Source organism: Phytophthora infestans, genomic scaffold (genome assembly GCF_000142945.1).
Source record: "Phytophthora infestans T30-4 supercont1.4 genomic scaffold, whole genome shotgun sequence".
In the NCBI taxonomy this organism is placed as follows: domain Eukaryota; phylum Oomycota; class Peronosporomycetes; order Peronosporales; family Peronosporaceae; genus Phytophthora; species Phytophthora infestans.
Genome location: NW_003303755.1, coordinates 2,494,095 through 2,518,949, shown reverse-complemented (window position 1 = coordinate 2,518,949; position 24,855 = coordinate 2,494,095). Strand labels below are relative to the sequence as shown.

Below are 24,855 nucleotides of genomic sequence, written 5' to 3'. Positions count from 1 at the left end.
CGGCTTTACCTTCAGCCGTATTGGCTTCGGGTGAGGCGGGTTTGCTTCCGCCGCCGGAGCCTGCAGGTTCTCCCGCACATGCGCGATGAGGCCCTGCTCGTACGCGTCGAATGCATTGACGCGCTCGAGCTGCTCAGCCGGTGTTGATACCACCAGGCTCTGCAGGGCCTCCATCCCGAAGATGCCTGCCATCTTCCGAACCGACTCGAACTGAGAGTCGTTCATATGGGAGAAGTCGTTCCTATCCATGGCAACGAACTTCGGAGGTTCAGGTAGTCTACCCGCGATGGCGTGGATTGACTACAAGTGCTACCAAGTGTGACGGGGTCACACAGCACCTTGCGCTAGAGGAAGTTATCTTCCGAGAGTATACAAACTCTCAGTGAACGGCAGTTCACAGGTCCCCTCTTTAATTAAAGAGAGCGAAGTGACCTAAATAAGGTAGATTGTAAACTGAGTATATTTATAGGTAGGTTAAGTTTGAGGTTAATACAAACTATCAGTTACCTATAGAAATGCAATGTCATTTAACCAATGGTTGGTTTTGAATGACCTTGGTACCTTGTACCAAATATCCCGGAGTATGACATGTCATACTCCTGAAGTGTGAAGTGTCACACTTCATGTAACCAGGGTACACTTAGTGCTACGTACCCCGTTACACTCCGCTTGATGGCCGCTGACAGTGTTTTTCGACGGCTTACGTCATGCCCAGAGCGGGTGCAGTCAGGGCCTCCGAATATGGCATTTTTATTTTTGAGAATAAAACTCCGCGATAAATTATTCGATGAAGTGGCTCAATAAATAATGGAATTAATACATCAGCCGAAATAAATTATGCCATTACGGATTTTTATTTATGAGGATTCTGGTGCTCTATAACTAACCTTTTCAAATTCTAGCCTTGCTGCTGGATACCTCTCATCTTCCTTTCCCGTATCAGGTGATTTAATTTGCCTCGCGGAGAGCTCAAATCCAAACAAAATTGAGCTGATACGCCTGTTTCTGATGAAATTACAGAAAACTAGCTTGTTGTCGCTTATTGTTAGCAAGTAAAACAGCTTATCTTCAAGTGGATCCCTCCAGGAAGGCAACGTCAAAGGTGATTCCTGAAATAAAAAATAATGTTTGTAGTGTGTTTCCATACAGTGTTGCTATTAATTATAGGGACACTAGATTTTTCAAACTGTACTCACAATACGAGGGATGATGCCGCTTGGTCCAAGAAACGCTTGCCTAATGTCTAACAACTAACGGCAACCCTTTTTTAAAAAATGCACGTATTGCAAATTCTTAAGTGAAATTGCCATTTTAGGGGTGTTCTTATCTATAGGGACACCACCTAGAAGTTGTTCTATTTATCAATAGCACTTCCATTTTTGAGAACTACTTGCGCCATCCGCGTTGGCATACCTTTGACGAGACCTTGTAGATAGCTCTGCTGAGTTGCGGCCAGCTTCGTTTGATCGGAGTCTTCAGCTCGTCCCTGGTGTCGAATTGACGTCCTCCTTCGTAGACCGACCAGGCTAGTTGGCCCCAGACATTCTCAATTGGGTTTAAATCGGTGCTTTTGGCAGGCCACTTTCGTTTCCTGATTCCAAGGCCCCCAATTTGGGCTTTTGTGAACCTAGATTCGTGAATAGAGGCATTATCTTGCTGAAAATAGGCATCCGAACACCATGTTTTTCACGAAAGTTTTCGAGGAAAGGAACCAAGTACGTATCTGGGCCATCCAAGCTAAACTTTTTCTCATCACTAAAGATTACTCGACGCCAGATGTGCGTTTTACTTGCTATTTAGCGGCAAAGGCCGCCCGAGCCACCTTGTGGTGAGGCTTGATGGCCAAAGCCGGTTTCCGTTTTTTTGATTGACTTGGCAATTTTAGACGAGCTTAGTATCTTACGGACGGTACTGGGTCGTAGAGCCTAGCCAACCGCCTCCGAAATACCTTAAGACGATAGTTGTTTTGCGGCAGCGAGTCGAACAACTTGTCGGATCAGGCGCTTGGTCGATTTTGGTCGTCTTCCGAGTCGTTTGCTGAGTTTTGCACGATTTGGAGCTTTCAATACGTTGCAGGCAGCGTTCGGACTTCGGCCAATCTCTCGTGTATCCAGCGCTTGCTTTTTCCATCCTTAACGTGCGCTTTTACCCGTCCAATCTCCTTCTCAGACAGTTTCTTGCCTCTTGGCATCGTCGAGGTGCCTGTGGATTCCGTGTGTGGCCGGGAGGAAGACGAGCCTATAAATGCAATTTTCTCGCCCGAAAAGTTTCCACAACTCAAAGCTCGAGCTCCCAGGTCCTCCATAGCGACGCTAACCACAGCCCCGGTTTCACGGCGCTGGCCACTTCGACGAGCCCTGTCACCAGCTCGCCTCTCCGCAAGAAGTATTTCTCGAGCTGCTTGCCCGCGCCCAGCTATCACTTTCGCTCTTCTCGCTCGATCCTTCTCGAGACGTTCTATGCGCACTAGAGGGGTCCCCTCTGCGCATTTTCTTGCTCTCTTCTGACGTTCTTCTGCAAGGCGCGTTTTCCGCGCGGCTGGAGTCTCCTCCGCACGTTCCTTCGCGCGTTTCAGCGTTCCTTTTGCAGACGCGCGTCCCGCACGATCGGTGTCTCAGCAGCCCGGCGCTGTCGTCGAGGAGCTGTCTCCCAATGAGAGCGCTAACCACGCAGCGGCCGAAAGCGTCCGGAACCATCATTCGAGCCTCAGTCGCCCCGCATCCATCTCGCAGGAACAAACCACTCATGCACGCTATACCGGTTTTCTACCGGTCTCTGTGGACGGACGGCTATGTTGCTTTCCTATCCCAGTGGTAAAAGTCGATTTAAGTTTGTTTCGCCTTTTTAAATTTGTTTTACATTCCAACGTCCGAGCTTTCGAGATGAATCCCGAGAGTGATGCAGCTTTGGCCACCAAGATTCCGAGGCGGAAAAAAGTGTTTCAGCGACGACTTCATGACCAGCTTTCCGAGTCGAGAATGCTAGAAGTGCTTGATCGTAAGCTACAGCACCCCACAAGCTTGAGCAATCAGGAAGAAGATATGAATAACACGCAAAGCGAAGACGAAGAAGAGCTCGTTTGTGTGTCCAAAATGGTCAAGGTGACGGATGGAGAGCCTGTCATTCCGAAAAGCTCGAAAGTCCAGGTGGGCGGCGTGCTAAAGACTGTGCGGTACATCCATATACAGCGCGCGATGAAGCCTGTGCAGCACGAGAACCAGACGGAACATTGAAGCATGAGCTCACAGAAACAGCAACAGAAAGCTCGAAGTTACAGCATACTTCGCCACGTCTATCTTCCACATGTTAATCTAGCAAGCATCTTCCATCTCTACTGATATCCAGACATTATCCCCAACAAAAAAGTTACGTCGTTGGCTACTCTACCTTTGTATCTTGCACAAACTGTTCAAAGTTGTTGGGATAGAAGTTGGTTTCCTCAAATGTTTCATCTCGACAGAGTTTCCCCAGCTCTTCTGCTACCTGTAAGCGGAAAGCACCACCACATCGGGTCAGTCTCGTTACAAACCCCTGTAAGCCGCGCTCTGTTATTCTCCTTACCTTCAGGTATTCCCAAGCTAACGGGAAGGACGTATGCATCTCCACGGACACGTCAGTTGAAGTGATGTAGCCGGAACTGGACTTCTGTGCCATCTTGGCGAGGCGATCAGCCACTTTGTCTTCGCGATGTGAGTCTGTTTGCAGCACGATCAGTCCACCAGGGAACTTGCGCACACTGTACCCGAGTTTCAGCTTTCTTTGCAGCAGTGCTGCATGATACAGATCATCCGGAGACACCAGCTCTACACCGCGTGCTCGATTGAACATACAGTAGATGTCCGACAGAGTCATGATCCCTCCATGCTTCGGCATATGATCGCTAAGATACTCTGCAAGTTGCCGTGCAAGTTGTTCGTAGTACGCTCCACCTGAGTTCTCTCGCGTCACTGGACTGGTGATACCCATATCCAGCATCAACGAGCTGAGCTTGTTGATATCGTCCTCCCTAGACGTCGTATTTCCGTCTTCTCCATTCGTTTCCACGCCTTTCTGGGCGTCCACATACCGTTCAATCAGACTTACCATATCTCTAGCCTTAAGCATCAGGTTAGCCAAGTCAGAGAACGCTGTGGCGGCCAATTCCGTTGTCTCTTTCTGTGCCTCCTGTTGGCGACGCATAATGCCAGCAATCCCTGCATCCGCAGCGTTGAACTGCCGCTTTACCAGTCGTCTATCAGCCAAATGACTTGGTTGCATATCTTTCCAAGCTTTCCGCTTCAACGAGGCTTCTAAGGGACTGAAAAAGTCGTCTCGTCCTCCATCTTTAAACGACAACTTCAAGAACGACGTAGCTTGTGGCTGTGTGCGCGCTGTCAAGTCCACCCGCACTTTAGCGGAGCGTTGCAAGAAGCCTGCCTCCTTCGTAATGCGTGTGATCCACTCCAGCGGCACGAAAAACGCCACGGGTGGAGAACTTGTCTCGTCCATGTAGAAAAGGCGGTGTGTGGTGACCGAGCAGCGGCCGTGCAAGTGCGGCGTCTTGAAAGTGCGGTCATACAGACCGATGTGCTCCTCGCTGTAAATCTCCACCTCGTTGCCGAAGAGCGCGGGACGACCGGCGGCGGTGAGCGGTAGCGCTGCAGACACAAAAATGAGACGAGGTTGTAATGACTTTTTTCAAAATCTTGTTAGACAGAAGAAGGTTGATGCTGTGAGCGCGTACTTTGCAGTAGATCCATCGCAGAGATGTTAGCAAATGCCTGGTTTCCATGGTGTCTGTTGCTCCGCGACCCAGAGGCAGATGTGGGCGCAATGGAGCTAACGGAGCGCGGAGAAGACGACGCCTCGCTCATAGTACGAACGAAGTTGCGGCTGGATTCAATTGAATTTTGAAGCATGATATATATTATACATTCTGAGAGGATGCCACGTGACGGGAGTAATCATTGCGGTAAGGGGACCCATATCACTTTCGAGGGGGTACCTTTTCCGAATTTGGGCGCTTGACTTACGGTTTGTAGGCTCCAATGAATGGAGCTTCCGTCTCAAGCGACTCGTCGGGGGCTGACACGTATGAGCTACCGTAGCGACCCATGCAGCTCCTCTGAGATACTACCCGCCAGCATTGCGTTTGGAATATGTCCACTCCAATGGCCAGATAAATCTCAAGACCATCGACTTACCCCACCTTAATGCGGAGTCCAACATTGCACTGTTGGCTCAACAGCTTGTGGATAAAGAGCGATTGCTTACGAGGGCAACCCTGTCCAAGATTAAGGAACTTCTTCACCGACTCTTGGACAAGCACCTTGTGCACGCAGGTCACCAACAAGGCAGTGCATTCCGGCAGCATTCCACGTTGCGACCTCATCAACTACCGATGACCAACATGGCCTGTAGCAAGAGCGCCAAACTAGTAGCCACTAGTAGCTACGACAAGACTATCCGATTATTGCGGCCTTTTGACCCGCCATGTCCGCCCACGATGTCGTCACTTCATAACAAACACTGCGAGAAAGAAGTTGCCACGTTGGTAGGCCATGACGGAGTTGTGTTTAACTTAGCTTTCAACAAACCTCATGCCACGCGATTGCTGTCTGGGTCATTCGACAAGACTTGCCGCTTATGGGATGTACAAACAAAAACATCCATTGGAGTCTATCGCGCTCATGCTGGAGAGGTCGTGGGCGTTGTGTTTGCGCCAGGGTCCAGCAACAGTGAATGCTTTGGTAGTCACTCGGTTGATGGCACTGCTGTTGTTTGGGATGTCCCGACCGAAAGCCCTCAGCTAATGTTATCAAGTCATTCTGCAGAAGTGTCCTGCTTGGCATTTGATTCGGATGATAAAAAGCTCATTGCCACAGGCTCTTGTGACTCCACGGTGAGACTTTGGGACACTCGTTATGGTAGCTGTTTTCGCTGTATCGAGCATCACGACGCCGACATATTAAGCGTCTCATTCGACTACCAAGCTAATACTTTACTATCGTCGTCTTCCGACGGGACGTGCAAGTTGTGGGATGCACGGACAGGCAAGTGTCTCTATGACTGGGAGGATCATCAAGGGCATGAAGTAACCCACGCCACATTCAATGCAACTGGAGCATTAGTGGTGTCCTGCGGCACTGATGGCAACGCTTTCATATATGACACTCTCACGGGAACCAGGCGATGCGTGCTGTCTGGTCACCAAAATGCAGTTAATAAGATCTGCTTTAGCATGCAGGGACTTCAAGTTCTCACAGCAAGTACCGACGGAACAGCTCGTGTCTGGAACGCTTTCTCCGGAGAGTGTCTACAAGTACTACGCGGTCACGATGCTGAGGTCTTCGACTGCAGTTTTAGTTACGATGGTAAAATTGCTCTAACTGCATCCATTGACAACTCAGTACGTGTGTGGGAGCGCCAGACAGATTAGAGCTCGTATGAGCGCCATTAAATGCGTTTAAGAAACACAGGACACCATGCAAAGCTGTACAACATAATTGATGAAAAAAGTATATGAGTAGAAGTTGTAGCTATAGTAAGGCAGAATGCATATGTGGAGGAGCAGCGAGCGAGCGTTATCAAGCTGCGACGCCACTGAACCCAAGCAAACTGACTGTGAGGCTTAGCAACAGCTTTTCTTCACGGGTGCTGGTTTTGCGTTGAGGTTGACGCTGTCCTTCTTGTGCGGTCCGCCCTCTTCCATGAGCCTGTTCTTCACTTCACGCGCGATCTCGATGAAGCCGCCTTCCACGTTGATATTGTTCTTCGCACTTGTCTCAAAGAACTTGACTCCGTACTCGTCCGCTAATGCCTGACCCTCCTCCGTGCTTACGACCTTGTCGTCCGTCATATCACACTTGTTGCCAATGAGGATCTTGTTCACATGCACGTCGGCGTGTTGCTGGATCTGGCCCACCCAGTTGCGAATGCTCTGGAATGATGCGCGGTCTGTGACGTCATACACCAATAAAATACCCTGTGCACCGCGGAAGTACGACGTCGTAATGGTGCGGAAGCGCTCCTGGCCGGCTGTGTCCCAGATCTGCAACTTGACCTTCTTGTTGTCCAGCTCTATGTTCTTGATCTTGAAGTCGATGCCGATGGTTGTGATAAACGTCGGAGAGAACGAGTCATTAGCGTAGCGCAGCAGCAAGCACGTCTTGCCCACACCTAAGGTTTCAACCCAACAAACGATCGTCAACGACCCACCGTCTCAGCTAAGCATTTTTTTCTTTATCTCTGCACGCACCACTGTCGCCGATCATCAGCAGCTTGATCTGCATGTCGAAAGGGTTTTCATGACGAGCCATTATGCTGAAGAGCTACAGATCTGTCGTTATTACCAAGCAGAAACCCCACCGCATCAGTCAGTACAAGGATTTTGATAAGCTATTTCTCCAGTCGCTACCGCCCCGGCTGCCTATGGTCCGCCCGGCCACTTGTCTTATCCCAATGTGCGCGTTGAGCAGATACTCTGAGTGCTGACGGCGCAAAAGAGGGTGGAAAAAAAGAGTCCGGACGAGTCGTCGACAGAGAGAAAAAGGTATCCTCTGATGTCGCTGCAGCAACCAGAGGGCAAGGAGCACGGAATTGACAGGAACGCACGCTGTACCTGCACAAACGGAGGCTTTGGGATAGGTGGCTGCTTTCTGATGAGAGCTAGAAGCGTGAGATGGCAAGGCGGCGGCTCGGAGTTCTCTCACTGCGCTCGTCGGTTGTTGAGTTATTTTCCGTCTCCCCCCACAGCCTTACGTAACGCATATAAAAGGGTTTCTATTAGTAGCCACCGAACTTGGAGTGGCCAACACCAGGTGCAACATTAGTCTCTCCATTCATTTCTAAAGGCCATTTAGAAATGGTTGAAGCGCCACCGGCTTCGAATTCAGTTGCCAAAAAACGAACCAAGGCACCGAGACGACGCCACCATGACGATTAGCCGTACGCCCATGCTCACCCATTTGTATCTTTTGATCGCTCCACACAGCACCTAAACTAGGACTGTTATTTCTACATGATATGATAATTATTTGTTGTGTTGTTGCAGCGAAGGACGCGACCGACAAGCCGAAAATCGAAGAGTTTGCGCAGGGTAAATCACTGGGCGAGGGCAACTTTTCGCGTATCCTGGAAGCCACACACACTGCGACAGGAGAAAGGTTTGCTTTGAAAGTCATCGAGAAGCAGCGCATCAAACGATTGCGCCTTCGTCACCAAAACATCTTCAATGAGATCAACATGGAGAAGGAGGCACTCAACCACCTGCGCCACCCGAACATCATTCGCCTGTACCAGACATTTCAGGATGACAACAATTTATATTTTCTGCTAGAGCTGTTGAACGGTGGCGAGCTGCTCAGCCATTTACTGCACGAAGGCCGACAAGTCGGACTGGATGAGGATCTCGCGCGCTTCTACTTGGCTGATGTCGTGAACGCCGTCGAGTACATGCACTCAAACCAAATGCTTCATCGCGATCTGAAGCCAGAAAACATGGTGGTTTGTAAGGATACGGGTGGCCACCTGAAGCTCATTGACTTTGGAACAGCCAAGAACCTGGCTGACAACAAACTGAACGGACCAAATTTCGTTGGCACGCCAGAATATATGCCTCCAGAGACGATTGACAACAAGGAACCTACCTATGCTAGCGACATGTGGGCGTTCGGTTGCATCGTTTATCAGATTCTGACAGGAGAAACACCGTTTAGTGGCGGGAGCGCGTACCTCACATTCCTCCGTGTTCAAGATGGAAGCTATTACTTGCCAGACTACCTCTCTAACGACGCCAAGGATTTGATTAGCAAACTGCTGCAAAAAGTCCCCACAGACCGCCTAGGAGGCACTGAAAGCAATGCTATGAGTGCAGTCAAAGGTAATTTAAACACTGCTCGACATGAAGACTGTCTTCTAACGGGTGGAATGCCGTTTGTTTGTACAGCACACCCTTTTTTCAAGGACATCGACTTTGACAACCACGTGCAAGCACAACAGCCTGCTTCCCACTTTTGTGGACCAAAGCTATTCCCGCTCGTGAAAAACCTTGCTGCCATGGAGAAAGCTCGTAATACACAAGACTCTTTGACCTTCGACGGAGACATCTTACAAGAGCAAATCAAAGCACTTTCGTCACGAGACACAAGTATCTTGATGCATGTTCTTCGCCGCAAGCACATCCTGCATTTGCCGGGTAAGTGCACTTTAAATCTCATTCGGAAGCAGGTTACTAACCCACTAGATCAAATACAGGGCTATACCCTCGCTTCTTTAGCTCGGTCAGCCGTGGTAGGTGCTTGTACGCCCGCAACCAAGGATACGTAGGACTTACCCATGATCTTCAAAATCAATGGAGTGACACCTTCTCCTTCATGCAGGTTGGTTCTGATACGAAAATTTTGTTGACATAAGTGCCAGTAACACCGTCGGATGCATCTTGGTTTTCCGATTTTTTATAGCTCTCAGGACCCAAACTTGGACATGCCGCTGCCTTGACTGAAGCAGATAACAGGGGTGGCTCTGTATGGGAGACCGAATCCGCAACATTCCTCGAAGCTGTAAAAGTTCTGAACTACCAACAACCAGCCTTCGTTGTGATTTGCGGAGACTTTGTTAACGCTAAGCCAAGTCAAGAATTCTACACTGCTCAAGTCGTAGCTTTCCAGGAGCTGCTGAATCAAATCAAGCCGCAAATCCGTCTGGTATGTATTTGGTGTCTCTTGGTCACTACTTCGTAACTATATGGTTAAGCTTAGCGCTAATTAACTTGACCTTTGTCAGGTTTTTGCAGCAGGTTCCGATGAGTTTGACAGTAAAGACGAACTGGCGAAGTACCAAGAACGCTTTGGTGATTCCCGCTTCAGCTTTTGGTAGATCGAACCCCGGATTCTGTAAGGAATGTTACGACACTAACCGATCATTTCACGATTTAGGTTCGGGGGTATTAAGTGCATCGTCATCAACACTGCAATGCTATGTCACGCACAGGACTTCGAAGAAGAAATACCAGCACAGACAGGTCAGCAGGATTGCATTGTGGCTTCCACCATGAATTGTACATTGAACCGAATCTAACTGTTCTGCCCAGAATGGATGAAAAAGGAGCTGGAGAACGGAAAACTGTGTGCTCGTGGCACCGTGGTCTTTTCAGGCCACTCTCTTTCTCCGACGGTAATAGGCGACTCCAACAACGATGGACCGAATAATATCCCAGAGCAGGTGCGTACTTAGCACTGATGAACTCTTGAATTGTAATCTAACGTGTCTGTCGCCATTTTAACAGCTTCGAGAAAAATACTGGGATATGATTAAAAATGGTCAGGCGTGTCTAGTGGTGAGCGGAAACTCAACGAACAATAACGTGACCAGCATCGTGACGAAGGCATCCGAGGAAGGAGCAGATGAATACAAGTGCGAGGTTGTAGCATGTAAAGCGCCCTTGGGAGGAGTTTCGAGCGTCATCCATCACACAAAGGTGTCCCAGTCTGGAGTCGTCACAAAGACAATTCACGTTGACCACTCAAGTGACAGCGTCAGCGTCAGCCCCACCATCACCGGAGCAACTAAGCACAGCCTGCTCACCCCCGAGGAAGAAGGTCAAGAAACAGTCTTGGCAGCCGAAATGGTTACTATTAATGTTAACTCTGCACGCAATGATTGAAATTAGTGCGTGCTAAGTACATGAACTGAACAAGACGATAGCGTTCACTAACTTCAAAAAAAAAATACCGGTTAACACCGTTGCTGCTTATTAGAATCCAACATTGACGACACTCGACTCAATTTGGTTGTGCGAGCCGTCAGATTCATAAAGTTTTTGTTTTGTTTGTTGCGCTGCACATTCTTGGTTCCTCGTAATTGCCAAGCGACGAATGGGTGCGATGCTCACAGCAGATTGTCTTCTTCGCCTTCGTACTCCTGGTTCTCTTGATCATACTGACTCATACGAATGGATACACGACGGATTTGCGCGGCGCGGTTAGCACGGTCATAGCGCTCACGGCTGCGCTGGTCGTTACGCTTCTTCTGAACGACGACGCCCATCATCATGGCCACAAGGACCGCAACGAGGGCAAAAATGCCCAGCGCCTCCTCATACGATGGAGCATTGAACTTAAGGCTCGACACGTTCTCACTCTCCATCTCCATTGACACATTTTGCGCTACAACTGACGCCACATGTAGTCGCACATTGGCACTGGTGAGTGTCGCACTGGGTTGGCCAGTGAAGAAGCTCTCCATCTTTTCGTCCACCGCCTTGAGTAGCTGGAACGCCTCGGCGTCCGAGCTGAAACGTGGGGTATACCCCGCCACATCTAAGCTTACGGCACAGCTCGCAGCTTCATCTGCATCCGTCTGCTTAATGACGTCCAGCGGACTAGTCTCCACCTGTCTGGGCAGAAGATCGACGTCATCTTTTCTTTTTAAAGCGTTCAGCAGCTCAGTACACGCTCCTTGTTGCACAGTCAGCATGCTCTCCGGTGTCGCATTCGCGTCTTCGGCCGTCAAAGAGACGGCTAGAAGCTTGTCGCCGTCAAGTGCTACAGCCGCTCGAGCAAGATTAACATTCTCAATCCACTTGGCGCTCAGTAGCTCCGTCAGCTGCTGGTGCACACTACGTGTCACATCGAAGCCGTTTTGGAAATCGGTGGAGGTAGCTGATACCGCGCCCTTCACCGTCAGATACAGCGCACAGCCGTCACCACTGGCTGCTTTGGACAGCTGCAAATTTCCTCGAAATCCCGCGTTCGCGGGCATCAGACGCGTCGCCAGTGCATCGCTCGAGCTCGGCAGCTCCCTAACCGAGCGACACGAGGCGTCGGTAGTGTACACGAGGTCAACAGCCACCTGAAGCGGCGAGGCTGCGTCGGCTTCCGCGCGGAGCTTACTCATCATCGTTGGAGTGGGGGAATTGAAGTGACGGAATCAGAAACACGCAGCTCGTGATTGGTCGAAGGCCATATCTTTTCTTTCAATATTTGATTGGCTGAAACCGAATAACTTCAACAGGGACATTCAACTTATCAGGAAGCGATATCACGGATAATGACCACCATCTCGCTGGACACGGCTGCGACGCATGTTGGTGAGAGCGTGCATTTTATTGCGGCCGTGCAGCAGATTGCAACAGGCAAGAGAGTGCTGGTGGGACGTCAGCGCGTTCAGGCGTGTCATGTCTTGCATGTGGGCGACGCCAGTCGTCAGTTCTTCAAGATAACTTGTTGGGGAGAGGCCCCGCCCACATTGATACATCCAGCGTCCAACGAAGACTCAGGCCCCATGCAGCTATTAAGCGCCGACGCTGTACTCCGAGTCGGGGACATTGTTCTCTTCTCTTTTTGCCGCATTAAATCCTATCGGGGCAATGTGGAAGCGCAATTCATCCTGCGCAATGATGAATTTGCGACGTCGTCTACAGTCCAGTTGTTGTATCGGAAAGACCGGTACTTCAGTACACAGGATGTTCCGCTAAAGGATCTATATCCAATGATCGAATGGTACAAGCAGCATTGTCGAGAGTTTGTAGTAGATGAAGAAACGACATCGAAGAGGAGGAAGAACAGGTCGATGATCAAGGATTTAAGGGAGAATATGGTCGTGTCGGTTGTTTGCAAACTGCGACCTCGGACAGATAATACAATGGCATCGACTGGAAGGGAAGGACTTGTTGCCTCGGAGCTGGATGGCGTACTGCTGTGCGAACTGATCATGTATGACTCGCCGAGAGATGTCATGACTGTGAACCTTTGGGATCAGCATGCTGATAAACGATTTGTTGCGCGATTACTGGAACACCACGGTGCTATTGAAATTGATGGGATTGTGGTGAGTCTTCAGGCGCTATCCAACCGGCTGCTGGCGAATACTACGCCTCATTCGGTGTTCCGATTCTTGGAACCAGACGACCTTGAGTCGGTCGAATTAGAGAAGCAAATGTCATGTTCGGGAGCACCTTTCCAAGCAGAAAACTTACAAATGAAAGCTAGTGCACCAGTTACATTTGCGACGCTAGAAGAGCTAGAAGGATGCACGTTTGAAGGACTGGCCACGTTGGAAAATATCCGTGTAGAACAGGTTTGTTTGGGTCGCCATTTTGGACATGAGTCACATGTCTTGCCGAGCTTTGCACCGCAATTAGCGGAGCGATACTGTACCGGGTGTGATCAAGCTTTACCGGAAATTTCTACTCGAAACAACGCCGCCCAAACTCGCTTTGGAGCTTGTGCAAATAAATGCAAAACTCGTCGAGGTAGCACTGTTGATGCCTCGTGTGGCTGGAGATATCGCCGCTTTTCAATGATTTTGCGAGACTCGCGGAATGAACGAGTGCAAGTCGAAGTGGATAATCTAGCGACTGTGGAAATGGTGGGAAACATTGAAGCTCAAGTTTTAATGGAAAGCCGTCAGTTCGACGCAGCGTCTGCTGTGGCTTCACTGCTCAACGCTCTCGTCGAGGATGCCAACCAGAAGTTTGAGGCTCAGCTTCTGTGTTGTACGGATAAAACCCGAGATAGCGTCAGCCAACCCAGTGACAGCTATCAGGATTCCAGTCGCGAAGAAGAGCGTACAGATCGAAGGTTATTTCGCCTCATGGGTCTCATTCCAAACGACTCATTTTCGATTTAATGGAATGCGCACTAAAGATTGCCATGTTCTTATGACATTGTTTACATGGCTTATGCGAACAAAATGCGTCATGGCTACCATACTATAGTCGTGAACAGCGTGCCACGAAAAGACAATGGCTGGCTTGTAAAGGTTGCAGAGTTCGGACCAGGCTTTTCCTGGCCGCAACATATTTCAAACGCAGAAAAATCACAGTGTACACTTTAAGTGTTAGGAGTCTCGGTCTTACTTTAGCTTTCGACTGTCTAGAGTCCCGGAAGCTCAACGCGAGGGCTGTCGCCTTGCAGACGGCGCTTCGGGGTGTGGTCCTGGTCACTTGTGTAGCTGTCGAGGACAGCCGACATGGCACCAACAACTTTCCTCGGCTGTCCCATTCCCGCCTTGAGAAAGCAAGCAGTTGTACCCTGGTTTTCGTTGATGAAAGTGTACGCCAAGCAACCGCTGGTTGCCAGGCACGTTGCGCAACATTCTCCCGGTTGCAGACCATACACCGTCTTGATGTCACCACCGTAGAAATCGTAGCCTGTGAACTGGCGAGAACACTGGGCGGGAGCAGGCAGGCACTGATAGTTGTTGGCCGCCCACGGCATGCAGTAGTTCCCCTCAGGGCAGCATTCAGGGTTGGAGGCGTCGCCACATCTGCCGAGGTTTGTGTTGGGGCATGCGGCGTCAGACTTTCCAACAACCACAGCGATTGCGGTAGCAGCAACGGTGAGCACTCGCATTATTATATCGATAGGTGGTAGGCAAGTAGTGCTTGGACTTGGAGGAAAAACCACGAGTGAGCTTGTGGGGCCACGACGCAAAATGGAGCACCTGGTACCATGTGTCCTTTTGATATTGAATACGGGAGGTCAGTAGACCTTGGAAATTTAGAACCGACTTAAAAATCCGGCTTCTACATCAAAATACAGAGGTGAAGCAGGTACGTGCGAGGCACCGACACCGCCCAAAGCCAACAAATGGCGGAACAACTGGAGCACTAGAACCTGTGCCGGTGTCGTATGGTGTCGTTTGATACGACACCGGCAAAGGTTCTGGTGCTCCAGCTGTTTCACCGAACTCTACTGTGAAGGTTGCTGCTTGCAAGCCTGCAAGACTCTAGTCGTTGCCAAAACTCTTTCGTGTTGGTGCCTGCTTAGACTCCAGTGGGTTGTTCGCTTTACTATTATAGCTGTTTTTCGTTATGCTAGGTTCTGCCGCAGAGAATAACCAGCGAGATTATGATCACATACTGTTGCCAGGACAGCAAGCCCTGGAACTCGAACTACTACCAATGTCTCCCGTTTCTAGATCGGTGCGCACGGTAGTTTACCAACTACGACATCCAAGACCCCGGTACCTGGTACTTGGTCATTTTTACCTGATGAAAGTCGTTTGGTCGGCGAAAAAGTTTAAGAAGTGAGCGGCAACGAACAAGCTCACCACTACGCGATCAATTCTCCCCCCCCCCCCCCGTCGTCGTTGTCATTCTGTGAGAGTGTTGCAGCCAAGTCCCGCATGTTCAAACTATTTGATTCGCCCCGTTGCAACGAGGCCGATACTTCTCTTTTACAAGTTCAGTCCACTTAGCACTCCACTAGTTGTGACAAGGTGCCGAGCTACAGCCTCTTGTTATTAAAGTTCTAGTATCCGAGCTCGCGTTCGTGGAGATATTGCAGTCCCAGAGCCCTCCAGGCAGAGGTTCCCAAGACTGAGCGTTTGCTCGATTCGAAACGAGAGGTTCCGCTGGTTTGTGAGCGACGAATGGCTTCTTACCGATATGACACGCATCCAGCATCTTTGCCACATGAGGGTGGTTCATATCTGCCCATATTGTTGCTCGACGCAGACACGCCTCCTCCTGTCTTCACCTCTGGTGGCTCCCTCGTACGACGTCCTCTGTTCACATTTGCTGAAGCGAACAGCCGGTGGTAATACAAAGTGAAGACTAAAAGGGGCGTTATAAAGAAGGTCGAGTACGCGGGCCCATTAAGCCGTGGCAACGAGGCAACCACCCGCCCAACGTATAAAGAACGCCAAATCGCCTCGGTGACTACTTGGTGGCTTGCGCAATGACTTCGTGGCGTCATTCAGCACTTGTCGTCGCGGTTTGAATCTATCCGGTGAGCTGAGCACTTACGAGACGAGACGCGCGTGTTGTACAGGACGGGTCGTGGGCATTCAAGGGTAGAATTTCTACCCTGCGTCGGTCATGTTGTCGAGTCGTACGTGAGAGTATTGGGCATTGAGGTGACGACGAGATCCAACAATGGAGAGATCAGCTAGAACTCGAGCGTCGAGAACGCTTGCAAGTTTGTCAGGAAGATCTAGACGACGAGGAGCGGCTGGTTGAAGCCATGGGGGACGAGACGCAGAAGATGGAGCTACTGACTTTGCTGAAGCACGGCTTAGTCCACTATGAGAGGAGCAGGATGTCGGTGGTGACCTTCTGATTTTGTGCTAGTGGGGGTCCTCCAAGCTGGTTCTTGTCACCAAACGACCTGATGTGTGACCAAGGAGGCATCTGCTACTTGGACGCTGGACGAATAATACCGTACTCCCTACGTATTGTTTCTCCACCGTTTTTATCGACCGCAGTTGGGTTGGCAACAACCACGCCCCGTCTAAAAGCTTGTGGCAGCCGCTCCAGCCATTGCAATCGCCATGCTCAATTTTTCAGCATAATAAACTTCAGCACGAACTTCGAAGCTCCCTATTGACTCAGGGTACCTGACTCAGAAATCAAGGTCCGTTGTCATCCTAAGCCGAGTCGATCTTGCCTACATTTCTGTTGGTTATTTGAAGTACTACTTCGACACCGGAATATCCATTTCAATTTTTCGGAAACTCCAACAGCGGAATCCTTTGCATCCATTTTGCTGTCAGTGGATACATTCAGCAAAACTGTACCGTGGTGATGACGCGTTGAAGCTGGTTGGATCAGCAGCCGCATGAAGCTCACGATGGCCATTAATGCTCGTAGTCGAAGGCCACTTCACTTGGCAGATCACTTCCTGTTTTGCCTCGTACGCATCAAACCGACCTCCTCTCCACTCTCCATCCAAGAGTTGCTTAAGACAATGCTCGCTCGCATTACCGTCGCCTTCGCTGGTCTCGCTGCTGTCGCCTCCGGTGCGTGCTCGACTCCCTCTTTCGGAAACTGTGGCTCCGATGCCGCCGGAGCGAGCTGTTGCCAGAGTTCGCAGTACTGCCAACCTTGGAATACCAACTATTACCAATGCCTCAATCTCCCCGCCAAGTGCACGCAGCAGTTCCCGAACGTCGACTTCTACGGGAACGACATCACGACCATCTACGGCATTCAGCCCGGTGAGTGTTGCACGCGCTGCAGCCAGACTGCTGGTTGCAAGGCTTACACTTTCGTGAATAGCAATCCGGGTCAACCGGCATGCTATCTGAAGAGCGGAACCGGAACCAGAACACCCTCCGTTGGAGCAGTCTCGGGTATCTTGACGGGATCGTCAACGACCCCGACCCCGGCGCCGACGCCAACGCCATCATCGCCGACCTGCACCACGGCACCATACGGCACCTGTGGTTCCAGTAACGGAGCTACGTGCTGCCCGAGCGGCTACTATTGCCAGCCGTGGAACGACACTTTTTACCAGTGCATCCAACCACCAGCGAAATGCTCCAAGCAACTCACTGACAAGGATTACTACGGAAATGACATTAAGACTGTCTACGTGAGCCTCCCATCGCTTTGCTGCGATACCTGCGCTAGCACGGCCGGGTGCAAGGCGTACACGTACATCAACAACAACCCCGGTCAGCCTGTGTGCTACTTGAAGAGTGCTGCAGGAACTGCCACCACCAAGGTCGGAGCTGTGTCGGGGACTCTCAACTAGATGTCGCGACACAAAGCAAGCAGCTTGTGGCCTTCAACCGTGAGCGAACTCATGGTTCCCTCGTAACGAGGATTTCTCTGTTTTAGCTGAAAACGAAGCCAACTCAAATGCATGCAGTTTTTACTTTCCTAATAGCTTCTCGTCCTGTGCAGTTTTCCTCTTTTTCACCAGACCAATGAACACCCCCACTAGTATAAACAAGGTTTACCTATGGCCTAACTTTCTGACCACCCACGATTGACAGTGACGCAGAAGATCGACCAGAAGTAAATCCGGTATCATTGAAATACACGTGCTATTTGGACTTTCAAGATCAGGGGCTCCGAAATAATAATTGTTTTGAATTTTCAAAACAGTGCTTTACAGATGTTTTAATGAATGATGGGCTAAGCTGTCAGATATCAATTTCAATATTAGATTTTTACAAGTACTTTCTTGAAATTCATTTCTAACGGTGCATGACAATGAAAAATTGTTTTGGATGCAATAATTTGTTTTCGCTTTTGATTTCGAAAAACAAATAATTTACTACTTCTGAGAGCATTGATAATATTAGGGCATAATTTTTAGACGGTAGGAACTATCGGTCAAATGTTCGGTTTACAATCGCTGTGTCCAGATTGAGTACAGCCCGCTGCTTCTAGAGCTAAATATCGTACAGAATGGTTTCCGACATGTGAGCTGAGGAGACCGGCACTCATACTGACTGAACGTCGCTCTTCCTCCGCACTCTACAAGCCCATCGCAGACACCGCCGAGAGCGACAGCAACCAGGGATGCCGAATATTGCATTTTTATCTATTGCTAATCAAAGCAGAAAATAAATAATTGGGTTAGGGAGTTGACTAGACCAAAATAGATTATTGAACTTTCTCAGCTCAGAAAATAGATTATTGGTGCAGCAATATTGGTACACAGCGAGGGCACAAGTACTAAAGAATGAATGGCTAGTTGAACACCGCCCAATAGATTATTGGTGCTACAACAGGAGCGAAAATAAATAATTGGTCTTCCTCTCCTGAAAGCCTCCAATAGATAATTGGTGCTTTCTTATTGCAGTAATTGTGGCACCAATTTATTTTTCGGCATCTCTGACAGCAACGGCAAGACTTAGCTTGAGTGCAGGGACCATGACGAGCACGAGCACGACGAGCACCAAGAATGCCGCCAAATCTGCAATCCATCGCACGGCGAAGACCGTGTCTAGGGAGACAACACACTATGGCTCGAAACGCATGAAGAAAGCTGTCCCTTAAGAGCGGAAATAGCGCCACTGATCGCTCGTTCTGCGGCAGACGACGCATCGAAGTGCATCCGACGGATTCTGAGCCACTAGAACCAAATCACGCGACACGCGCAAACAACAGGGCCCAGAAAAAAAACATTTAAGCGGAAAATCCAAGACGAAGGGCGGCCGCCCTGTTGGTGCTCAAGGATACAGCGAGGATACCATGGCGCTCCTAACTATCATTAACGAGGTACTTCCCCGCGGCGCCAACGATTGGGATCGAGTGCGAAACGTGAGCACCACACGTCACGCTGCTAATTGAAGGACCCGATGTACGCACTACAGTCAGTAGTGACTACTGACTCGCTCAAAATCCGCTCTCAACAAGTTCTGACAAATAGCTTTAGCAGAAAGTGAAAGCTCGCGACGTCAAATCCACTTGCGACAATAAACGCAGTATCGTTGCTAGCAGCATTGATTCATTCCCAAGTCGTTCCATAAAGCAGGGTTTGACGGTAGATCGGCCCTGATAAGCCTGCTCCTGTCACACTGTCAGTGCTTTTGGATGCGATCGCCCTCTTTCGCCACGATCAACACCAAGCAGATGGACCCCTCTTAAAGACGTACAAGGTTTAAGGTAGCACTTGTTGCAGACAACATTCTTAGATGCCTTGAAATGTATTTGTGTGGTGGTAAGCAGATCTCTTCTTCTCGATCTCTTTTTACGTGAGAACCAGAACTAGAAGTTTCCTTACTTTCTGACAAACCCTCGTCTCAGAATTTAGCGTTGAGGTCGACCAGTTTTTTTACTCTCTTTTCGACATCAACTTTATGTCGTCAATGGTCTTTATCTGCATATCATCACAACTACATATACAGATGAGCACCATTAGTTATCAAAAAGTTCACACACTCACACTGTACTTCTTATCATAATATGATATTATCACATGCAAGCTTCAACTCACATGAGCGGATCTGGTCTCAGCTCTTGTGATATTATCTGTGGCGGGGTCACACAGCACCTTGCGCTAGAGAAAGTTATCTTCCGAGAGTATACAAACTCTCAGTGAACGGCAGTTCACAGGTCCCCTCTTTAATTAAAGTGACCTAAATAAGGTAGATTGTAAACTGAGTATATTTATAGGTAGGTTAAGTTTGGGTTTAATACAAACTATAAGTTACCTATAGAAATGCAATGTCATTTAACCAATGGTTGGCTTTGAGCGACTTTGGTACCTTGTACCAAATATCCCGGAGTATGACGTGTCATACTCCTGAAGTGTGAAGTGTCACACTTCATGTAGCCAGGGTACACTTAGGGCTACGTACCCCGTTACATCCTCCCCCACTTAGGTTCGGTTTACCGACCAATCAGAATGAAGAGGTGTTCGTCACAAACTCTCATTCTCAAAGTCGAAAACCATCGACTTGGCCGCGCGAGCGCGGCGGGGAGGCTCACTTCACAGTTAGAGCCTCGAGCAGCAACCTGTGCGCTCTTCGTCTAGGTCTCCACTTCGACCGTTAACATGCCTCGTGGCACTGCTAAGAGCGGTGCTAAGACACGCTCCAAGGCTGCAGCCGGTAAGGCGCAGGCCAAGAGCACTAAGCCTCACAGCAAAGGCTCTGTACTCAAGGAGGCTACTCAGGTGGCCTCCGAGGCGATCGGATCCTCGGGTGACGCGGCTGTGGACAAGCGCGCAAGCAGGCGCCGCAGTCCGTCGCCCTCGTCTTCAGACAATCGTCCGAACCCTCGGTTCGTAGAACGTGAGTTCAACTCGGGCAGTGAAGACGATGCCGAGTCCGAGAGCACTCATGATGCTCCTACGGGCTCTGTGGGAGGGCACAGCCCAGTGCCAAGTGAGCACAAAGATGACAGCGTGCAATCGCCCGCTAGTGATCACGGTGATCACAGTCCCAGGACCTCTGTGCGCTCTGAGAGTCCGGCCGTTAAGGCTAAGGGCACTCCCAAAGCCGGTGGCGATGAGGAAGAGAATCCTCGCAAACGTCTCTCGCTTGCCGAGGGTCTTGCGCGCGCTAAGGTCTCTAAAGCCGAAGGCGCCAAGCCCTCAAAGAAGCGTACCGCCTCTAAGTCTCCACTCCGCGAGGAGAAGGAGACTCGACGCTCCTATCAGAGTCTCTTCGGCTCCTCGGATGAAGAGAAGGAGAAGGAGGAAGAAGAGAATGAGGAGGGTGCTATTGTTGAGCCCCGGGAGGTCTCGAATGACCTCGACCAGCAGCAGGAGGATTTCCAAGCTGCCCAGCGTGTGCGTGGGGGTTCGGTGGCGGCACCCGTCAGCCAGGGAGCTGCCATCAACTCAAGAGGGTATTGGCCTCCCGAGGAGAGCTCTGGGGCTGACCTCTTCTTGGAGGTTCTCGTCGCTCCTCGTGGCCTTGTGGGCGGCCACACTTCTAGGGGCATTTATGAACGAGCCCTTGTTCAGAAAGAACAGTTGTTCGTTGACAACTTGGAGGCTGCTCGGTGTGTGCGTCTCGCGCCACACCGCATTCCCCTTAAGGACTTCACGACTTGTCGTAAGAAGCCCGAGACCCGGGGTGGTCTCTATCCTGTTTGGGGATACCCCTGGGTTATGCCCGAGAACTGTCCCACGTGGAGTTCTTGTGAGGACATGTTCTGGGCGTGGGTGGAGATTCTCAAGTACTCGCCCACGGAGTTATGGGAGCTCCATGAAGATCAGCAGCTGTCCCACATCCTGGACCAGCGTGATCTTCGTGTGAGGTTTGCCCACTTGATCAGCAAGCGTATGCTGCCAAGGGACATCCTGAAGCGCGCGGCTTCTAGCGCTCACGATGAGCGCGGGTACGGTATGTATTCATCGTCCGTACCCCGTTCGGGCAAGAAGCCCCGGACTACTTATGAAGCTGCCGCCGCTTCTGTTCCCAGATTGCGACAGCCTTTGGGCAGTCAATCAGGAGCCGTTCAATCGGCTCCCACGAGTTCTCGGAGTGGGCATAACCCCTCCACTTCACGAGGAGCTGTCGCTTACCGCGACACCGTTGCTTCTGGAGGATCCGCTCCACGTGGAAGTGAACTTCTCCATTCCGGTCAAGCAGGGGCGGAGGTGCCCTCGTACGAGTACGAGTACTCGGCGCCTCCCGAGAGCCACTCTCGTCCGAGTGCTCCGACTGCGGGTCCGACACGGAACCCTGAGGTTGACCGCCTCCGTCAACGTGTCCTCGTGCTTGAGATTGCACTTAGCCTTGGGACTGGCGGTAATGCTGCCGCCCAGACCGGGAATCAGGGCGAGCTCGCTCGTCTTGCGGGTCGCCTGGACCTGGTGGAGCGAGAGGTCGCGAGCCTGCACCTGCGGGTGGATCGCCGGGCCTCTTCGTCCGATCTGGACGAGGCCTTTCGAATGATCCGACGGATCGAGGCTTTGTTGCCACGTCCGGAGCCGCCTGCGGCACACTCCCAGACGTACGCGTATGGTGCGTACCCGGCGTACTCAGCGTACTCGGCGCATGGCGCCGGGGTCCGTTCGTATGGAGCCCCTCCGGCGTACGGTCTTGACCGCAGCCTTGCCGTCCCGACCGAGGCTTGGGTGCCTGCTCCGACGCCCCTCGTCGACGACTGTGACCGGCCCTCGCTTCGAGGAGCTGGGTCAGGGGGGACTGCGAGTCAGCAACCCCCTGCGGGTCAAAGTACCGCTTAAGACGTCCGACATAGAACGTCGGGTGCGTCGTCATTGACTTTGGAAGGTCGATGGTGTACGACGCACCATGTCTGGCCAGGACTGCAAAAGTCCGATGAAGCGGTGCTTCAGTTTGTTGCTGCCGACAGAGCTAACAGTGTCTAGAGGTAGGTTCCTCGTGTCTAGCAACACTAAGTCACCAACCTCAAATATACTTAAGTTTCCTCTTCCTTGTTTGATCTGAGTACTCCTTTTGCTTATCTTGGGCCGCTTGCATGGCAATCGCGGACCCTGCTGACAATGTTCAGCTTGGTATTCATAAAAAGATTTCACCTGTTTCCGCAGCGAAACTGGCCTCACATTCGAGACCTGGGAGGAAAAGGCTTTCCGAACCTCTTCCCCCACTTAGAATAGAGGAGTCAGTGTTTCCTCGAAGAGTGAGAGGCACTCTGGGGTGGCGGAACCCGTTCAAGTAGAGCGACGTGAACCCCGGTGGACGCGTGCACAGCGTTGTTGAGCGCAAACTCAACAACTGGAAGCTGCGTCGAACCACGTACGTGTTGCTGCCGCGCACACACTGCGCAGAGTGTCCTCGAGCACTCGATTGACGCGCTCTGTTTGGGCCGTCTGTCTGCGGATAGTCCGCAGTGGACATCTGCAGACGAGTTCCCAGTAAAGGGAACAGCGTTTTCCAAAACGCGGCAGTGAACCGCGGATCTCAGTCCGAGACAATCGTCTCCGAGAGACCGTGATAGCGGAACACGCCATCGACGAACAACCGTGCGGTTTGTTCGCCCGTTACAGTGACGGGAACTGGAGCAAGATGTACCATCTTACTCAGCCGACACACGAACACCAAAATTCCGGTGTTGCCGTGTCCGTCGGCGGGAAGCCCAAAGATGAAGTCAAGACTCATCGACTTCCAACAATCAGCCGGTACGGGCAGGCTCTGTAGTGGAGCCGAATAGTGCCCTGCGGGTTTGACCCGCTGACATGTTTCACATGTCTTAACGTACCGGGCGACCCACTTGTACATGTGGGTCCACCAGAAGGACTGAGAGACCGACAGACAGGTCTTCTCGCGGCCCAAGTGGCCGCTGGAGGGCGCGTCATGCGCCTCCGCGAGGATGTCGAGCTTCAGATCCTCGTCGTTGGGTACGACCACCCGTGGAGGATCAGTGGGCTCCACCCGGTAATAGAGGAGGCCCTCCTTCAACTCATATCGGTGGAGCCGTGAGCGCTGTCGCGACGAGAGCCAGTCGGACTTCGCGCTCGTTCCGGCCTTAAGGAACTTGACGATAGGCGCGACAGCCTCATCGTCCCGATACGCCATGCGTATCCGATCATATAGATCCGTTGTCACCCGCGTGATGTGGGCCAACTCATAGTCGGGACGCCGAGAGAGGGCGTCCGCAAGCACGTTGGGCTTGCCCGGCTTGTATTCGACGCGGAAGTTGTATTTCGCGAAGAAGGACAGCCACCTCGCCATCCTTTGGGAGAGGTCAGGCGAGTTAGTCGCCGTCCTCAAGGACGCGTGGTTTGTGTAGATCACAAAGGGCCTAGAGCCCAGAAGGTGAACACGGAACTTCACAAGGGCATATTTCATTGCCAGGAGCTCCTTGTCATGGACAGGGTAGTTCCGCTCGGCGGCTTTGAGCTGCCTGGACTAGAACGAGATGACTCGTTCCTGTCCAGCCGTGTCGGCCTGCAGCAATGCACATCCGACGGCGTAATCGGAGGCATCGCAGACGACGCTAAACGGCTTCGTCTCGTCCGGCAGGGCCAGGACAGGGGCCTCTTGAAGACTGGCCTTGATGCTGTCAAAAGCATCCTGGTGCTCTTGCTCCCAGCGCCAGTCGACGGCCTTCTGAAGGAGGCTCGACAAGGGCTTAGCGAAGTCCGCGTACCCAGCGCTGTACTTGTGAAGGTAGTTGGCCAAGCCCAACCACTTTCGAAGATCCTTCTGGGATCGGGGCGTCGGCCATGCTGCTATGGCCTTGACCTTGTCTGGGTCAGCCCGAACGCCCACGTTGCTTACGAAGCAACCGAGAACTTTGATCTCTGGTGACGCGAAAACGCACTTGTCGATGTTGGCGTAGAGCTTGTTCGCTCGCATCACGTCCAACACTCGACGGAGGTGTCCTAGATGCACCTCCATGGTCGTCTTGCCTCCCTCGGCACGGCTATGGACAAAAATGTCGTCGAAGTACGTCTGTACGAAGGTACGCAAAGGGCGGAACAATTGCGTCACCAGGCGATTGAACGTCGCCGGGGCGTTAGACAAGCCCTGCGGCATGACGAGCCACTCCCAAAGCATGCCGCTTGGAGTGCTTACCGCGGTGAGCGAGATGTCGCTCTCTCGCATCAGGATTTGGAAGTATCCGTCTAGCAAATCCAGCGCACTGTACAGTACGCTCCCGGCCATGTTGTTCAACAATACATCCTTTCGTGGGATCGGTGTTTGGGCCGGCACCGTTGCGTTGTTCAGCTTGTTATAAGCGTGAACCAGACGCCA

The 24,855-nt window shown here is 51.2% G+C and overlaps 10 protein-coding genes across 10 annotated transcripts; 5 read left to right on the top strand and 5 right to left on the bottom strand.

The window, feature by feature from the left end:
• Positions 1–1,386: 1,386 nt before the first annotated feature.
• PITG_03648 (uncharacterized protein) lies at positions 1,387–2,305 on the bottom strand (the record flags this gene model as incomplete). The annotated part of the gene is made up of 2 exons (XM_002906659.1): positions 1,387–1,581; positions 2,150–2,305. 2 exons carry the CDS (start codon positions 2,303–2,305, stop codon positions 1,387–1,389), a joined length of 351 nt encoding a protein of 116 aa, XP_002906705.1.
• Positions 2,306–2,882: 577 nt separating this feature from the next.
• On the top strand, positions 2,883–3,233 carry PITG_03647 (uncharacterized protein; the record flags this gene model as incomplete). The annotated part of the gene is made up of 2 exons (XM_002906658.1): positions 2,883–2,987; positions 3,033–3,233. The coding sequence occupies 2 exons, from the start codon at positions 2,883–2,885 to the stop codon at positions 3,231–3,233; spliced, it is 306 nt and encodes a 101-aa protein (XP_002906704.1).
• A 145-nt stretch (positions 3,234–3,378) lies between these two features.
• Positions 3,379–4,853, bottom strand: PITG_03646 (vacuolar protein-sorting-associated protein, putative; the record flags this gene model as incomplete). The annotated part of the gene is made up of 3 exons (XM_002906657.1): positions 3,379–3,483; positions 3,562–4,637; positions 4,724–4,853. 3 exons carry the CDS (start codon positions 4,851–4,853, stop codon positions 3,379–3,381), a joined length of 1,311 nt encoding a protein of 436 aa, XP_002906703.1.
• Positions 4,854–5,073: 220 nt separating this feature from the next.
• PITG_03645 (WD domain-containing protein) lies at positions 5,074–6,418 on the top strand (the record flags this gene model as incomplete). Its single annotated transcript, XM_002906656.1, has 2 exons — positions 5,074–5,083; positions 5,124–6,418. The coding sequence occupies 2 exons, from the start codon at positions 5,074–5,076 to the stop codon at positions 6,416–6,418; spliced, it is 1,305 nt and encodes a 434-aa protein (XP_002906702.1).
• Positions 6,419–6,610: 192 nt separating this feature from the next.
• PITG_03644 (Rab8 family GTPase, putative) lies at positions 6,611–7,298 on the bottom strand (the record flags this gene model as incomplete). Its single annotated transcript, XM_002906655.1, has 2 exons — positions 6,611–7,158; positions 7,238–7,298. 2 exons carry the CDS (start codon positions 7,296–7,298, stop codon positions 6,611–6,613), a joined length of 609 nt encoding a protein of 202 aa, XP_002906701.1.
• A 615-nt stretch (positions 7,299–7,913) lies between these two features.
• PITG_03643 (3-phosphoinositide-dependent protein kinase, putative) lies at positions 7,914–10,642 on the top strand (the record flags this gene model as incomplete). Its single annotated transcript, XM_002906654.1, has 10 exons — positions 7,914–7,926; positions 8,033–8,860; positions 8,927–9,175; positions 9,235–9,359; positions 9,441–9,683; positions 9,763–9,851; positions 9,915–10,000; positions 10,070–10,200; positions 10,265–10,474; positions 10,550–10,642. 10 exons carry the CDS (start codon positions 7,914–7,916, stop codon positions 10,640–10,642), a joined length of 2,067 nt encoding a protein of 688 aa, XP_002906700.1.
• Positions 10,643–10,818: 176 nt separating this feature from the next.
• PITG_03642 (uncharacterized protein) lies at positions 10,819–11,879 on the bottom strand (the record flags this gene model as incomplete). The annotated part of the gene is made up of 1 exon (XM_002906653.1): positions 10,819–11,879. The coding sequence occupies one exon, from the start codon at positions 11,875–11,877 to the stop codon at positions 10,867–10,869; it is 1,011 nt and encodes a 336-aa protein (XP_002906699.1).
• A 148-nt stretch (positions 11,880–12,027) lies between these two features.
• PITG_03641 (uncharacterized protein) lies at positions 12,028–13,608 on the top strand (the record flags this gene model as incomplete). The annotated part of the gene is made up of 4 exons (XM_002906652.1): positions 12,028–12,504; positions 12,559–12,576; positions 12,661–12,893; positions 12,969–13,608. 4 exons carry the CDS (start codon positions 12,028–12,030, stop codon positions 13,606–13,608), a joined length of 1,368 nt encoding a protein of 455 aa, XP_002906698.1.
• A 191-nt stretch (positions 13,609–13,799) lies between these two features.
• On the bottom strand, positions 13,800–14,374 carry PITG_03640 (cellulose binding elicitor lectin (CBEL), putative; the record flags this gene model as incomplete). Its single annotated transcript, XM_002906651.1, has 1 exon — positions 13,800–14,374. The coding sequence occupies one exon, from the start codon at positions 14,331–14,333 to the stop codon at positions 13,854–13,856; it is 480 nt and encodes a 159-aa protein (XP_002906697.1).
• Positions 14,375–16,610: 2,236 nt separating this feature from the next.
• PITG_03639 (cellulose binding elicitor lectin (CBEL), putative) lies at positions 16,611–17,640 on the top strand (the record flags this gene model as incomplete). The annotated part of the gene is made up of 1 exon (XM_002906650.1): positions 16,611–17,640. The coding sequence occupies one exon, from the start codon at positions 16,671–16,673 to the stop codon at positions 17,457–17,459; it is 789 nt and encodes a 262-aa protein (XP_002906696.1).
• Positions 17,641–24,855: the final 7,215 nt, after the last annotated feature.